The following is a 2,651-nucleotide window of genomic DNA, read 5'->3' as shown; positions in this document are numbered from 1 at the left end:
AATTTAGCCTTCGGCAGTCAATGCACTGGCGCTAGCCTGTAGCTTTCTTGACTGGAACCATCTCACCCTCCTGATTTTCCTCTACGGTCACTCCCGCCTTTTTCGGAACCACTTGAACGGAGCTCACCTAAGGACTGTCCGAGATAACAAAGATAATCCCTACCTCTAGGAGTTTAAGTATCTCCTTTTTCACAACTTCTATCATCAGGGGATTCAACCTCCGCTGTGCCTGTCTCACCGGCTTCGTATCATCCTCGAGCCTTATCCGGTGCATGCATAAGGACGGACTTATTCGTTTGATATCTGTTATACTCCACTCAATCGTCTCCTTATGATCCTTAAGGATTCGCACCAGTCTATCCTTTTGACTTGAAGATAAGTGTGTAGAAATGATCACCAGAAGCGTCTCTCGGTCTCCCAGGAATGAGTACTTCAGATGTTTTAGGAGAGGCTTAAACTCTGACCCGGTGCCTGCTCAACCGAAGGCAACAACTTTGCATGAGTTTCTGATACAAAAAGAGAAGTAAGCTCAGACCTTGGAAGGATGGTTGGAAGTGAATGTAAGACTTCAACTGCATGGTGCAACTCATCCCTCATGTCCATATCAAGAGTTACACCCAATTCAAGATGCTTGTTAGGGCCACTTTCAATGTGTTTTCACCATCCAATTCGAAAGTTTCCTATACAAGAGGTTCAATAACACTCAAAGCATAGACTAAGTTAGATTCCTCTGGATACTTCATCGCCTCAAAGATATTAAAATTCACAGTTTCACCATCAAACTCCATTGATAAAGTACCCCCATTCACATCTATTTTAATCATAGCAGTGCTAAGAAACGGTTTACCTAACAAAATAGGTGACGGGTTTAACGATTTCTCATCTCCCATATCTAGAATATAGAAATCTGTTGGGAAAACTAACTCATTCATCTGAACCAAGACATCTTCAACTAGCCCCTCTGGATAAGCATTGGTACGGTTAGCTAGTTAGATTATGATGGCCGTTTCTTTTAATGGCCCAAGATTCAGGGACGCATAAATGATTTTTGGCATCACGTTGATTGACGCCCCTAAATCCAACATTGCTTTTCTAATCGGTGTATTTCCTATTTTGCAAGGGATCGTGAACATACCTGAATCTCCACACTTGGGTGGGAGCTTTCTTTGGAGGATGGCCGATACATTTTCTCCCACCGCTACTCTTTCGTCCCCCCTCAACTTCCTCTTATAGGTACATAAATTTTTGAGAAATTTTGCGTATTTCGGTACTTGCTTAATTGCCTTCAGTAAGGGGATGTTAATCTCTACTTTTCGAAATACGTCCAGGATCTCTTTCTCCTTCTCCGCTTTCTTTGTTTTCTCCAACCTGCATAGGAAAGGAGGTAAATTAGATTTAATGCGTATTGATGGAGTAAGAGTTACCTCAGGGTCTCCACGAATGCGTCCTTCTTCTTCCATCTCCTTCTCGATCCCGTTTTCACTTTTGCTCTTTAGGTTCGTGGCCTTAGCCCCTCCACTTCTTTGTCACTCCTCAGTGTCATCACATTTTTCCGATTTACCTCGGGTTGTGATGGCAATTTTTCAAAAACTTGAAACTCTAAATGATTAATTGCAGTTGCCATGTGGCTTATTTGAGTCTCCGAATTTTTCATGCTCGATCTAGTTTCCTGCTGGAATTGAGCAGTGCTCGTGACCAAGAACCTAGTTTCCTGCTGGAGTTGAGTAGTACTCGTGGTCAGACTCTTGACAATATCCTCCAAAGAGCCTCCTGAATTGGAGGGCGAAAGTTGAGGTTTGGGTTGCCATGGCTACTGAAATTTCGGTAGACGATTTGAAAATGAATTCTGTGGCTTGTTTCCATAGCTGAAGTTGGGGTAATCTCTCCAACCCGAATTGTACGTGTTGGAATATGGATCGTACTGCCTACGAGGCGCGGGTACGCCTCCGGCCATGTTTACTTATTCAGCCCCATCCTCTTGCAACATGGGACATGAGTCAGTGGGGTGGCCCACGTTTGTGCAGATTCCACAGACCTTTACTCGGTGCACATTCTCCACAGCTAATTGTCGAACAAAAGATGATAGCTCTGATAGCTGCTGCTGAATGGACGACGTCTCTACCTCGTTAACCCTACGGGTAGGGTTACTCTCACGGAAGCCAAACTGTTGAGAGTTCGCTGCCATAGCTTCAATAAGCAACCATGCTTCTCTCGGTGTTTTGTTCGCCAATGCTCATCCACTCCCAGCATTAATGATACTTCTGTCAGATGACTGAAGTCCCTTATAGAAGTATTGAATTAATAGTTGCTCACTAATTTGATGCTGTGGGCATCTAGTGCACAACTTATTGAACCTTTCCCAATAATCATATAGGGATTCTCTAGGATACTGCTTAATGCTGCATATCTCCTTTTTCAGACTTGCAACCCGAGATGCAGGGAAGAATTTTTCCAAAAATTTCTTTTTCAGTTGGGCCCATGTTGTGATACTACCCGCAGGTAGATAGTATAATCAATCCTTTGCTGCATTCTTGAGGGAGAAAGGGAATGCTCTAAGTTTGATCTGCTCCTCAGTAATCCCTAGAGGCTTCATACTAGAACACACCACATCGAACTCCTGAATGTGTTTATGGGGTTCCTCACCCGAAAGA

At 43.6% G+C, this 2,651-nt stretch overlaps 1 protein-coding gene and 1 non-coding gene across 2 annotated transcripts; one reads left to right on the top strand and one right to left on the bottom strand.

Moving 5' to 3' along the window:
* Window positions 1-680: 680 nt before the first annotated feature.
* Window positions 681-1,460, bottom strand: LOC140036389 (uncharacterized). Its single transcript, XM_072077777.1, has 2 exons — window positions 1,136-1,460; window positions 681-961 (listed from the first exon to the last, which is right to left on the bottom strand). The coding sequence occupies exons 1-2, from the start codon at window positions 1,458-1,460 to the stop codon at window positions 681-683; spliced, it is 606 nt and encodes a 201-aa protein (XP_071933878.1).
* Window positions 1,461-2,315: 855 nt separating this feature from the next.
* On the top strand, window positions 2,316-2,422 carry LOC140037412 (small nucleolar RNA R71). The gene has a single exon (XR_011841317.1). It is a non-coding gene; the product is annotated as a small nucleolar RNA R71 (small nucleolar RNA).
* The last annotated feature ends 229 nt before the right edge of the window (window positions 2,423-2,651 follow it).

The sequence above is a fragment of the Coffea arabica genome, chromosome 2e, assembly GCF_036785885.1.
Source record: "Coffea arabica cultivar ET-39 chromosome 2e, Coffea Arabica ET-39 HiFi, whole genome shotgun sequence".
In the NCBI taxonomy this organism is placed as follows: domain Eukaryota; kingdom Viridiplantae; phylum Streptophyta; class Magnoliopsida; order Gentianales; family Rubiaceae; genus Coffea; species Coffea arabica.
The sequence above is the reverse complement of the archived record's forward strand: the minus strand, read 5'-3'. Positions and strand labels throughout refer to the sequence as shown.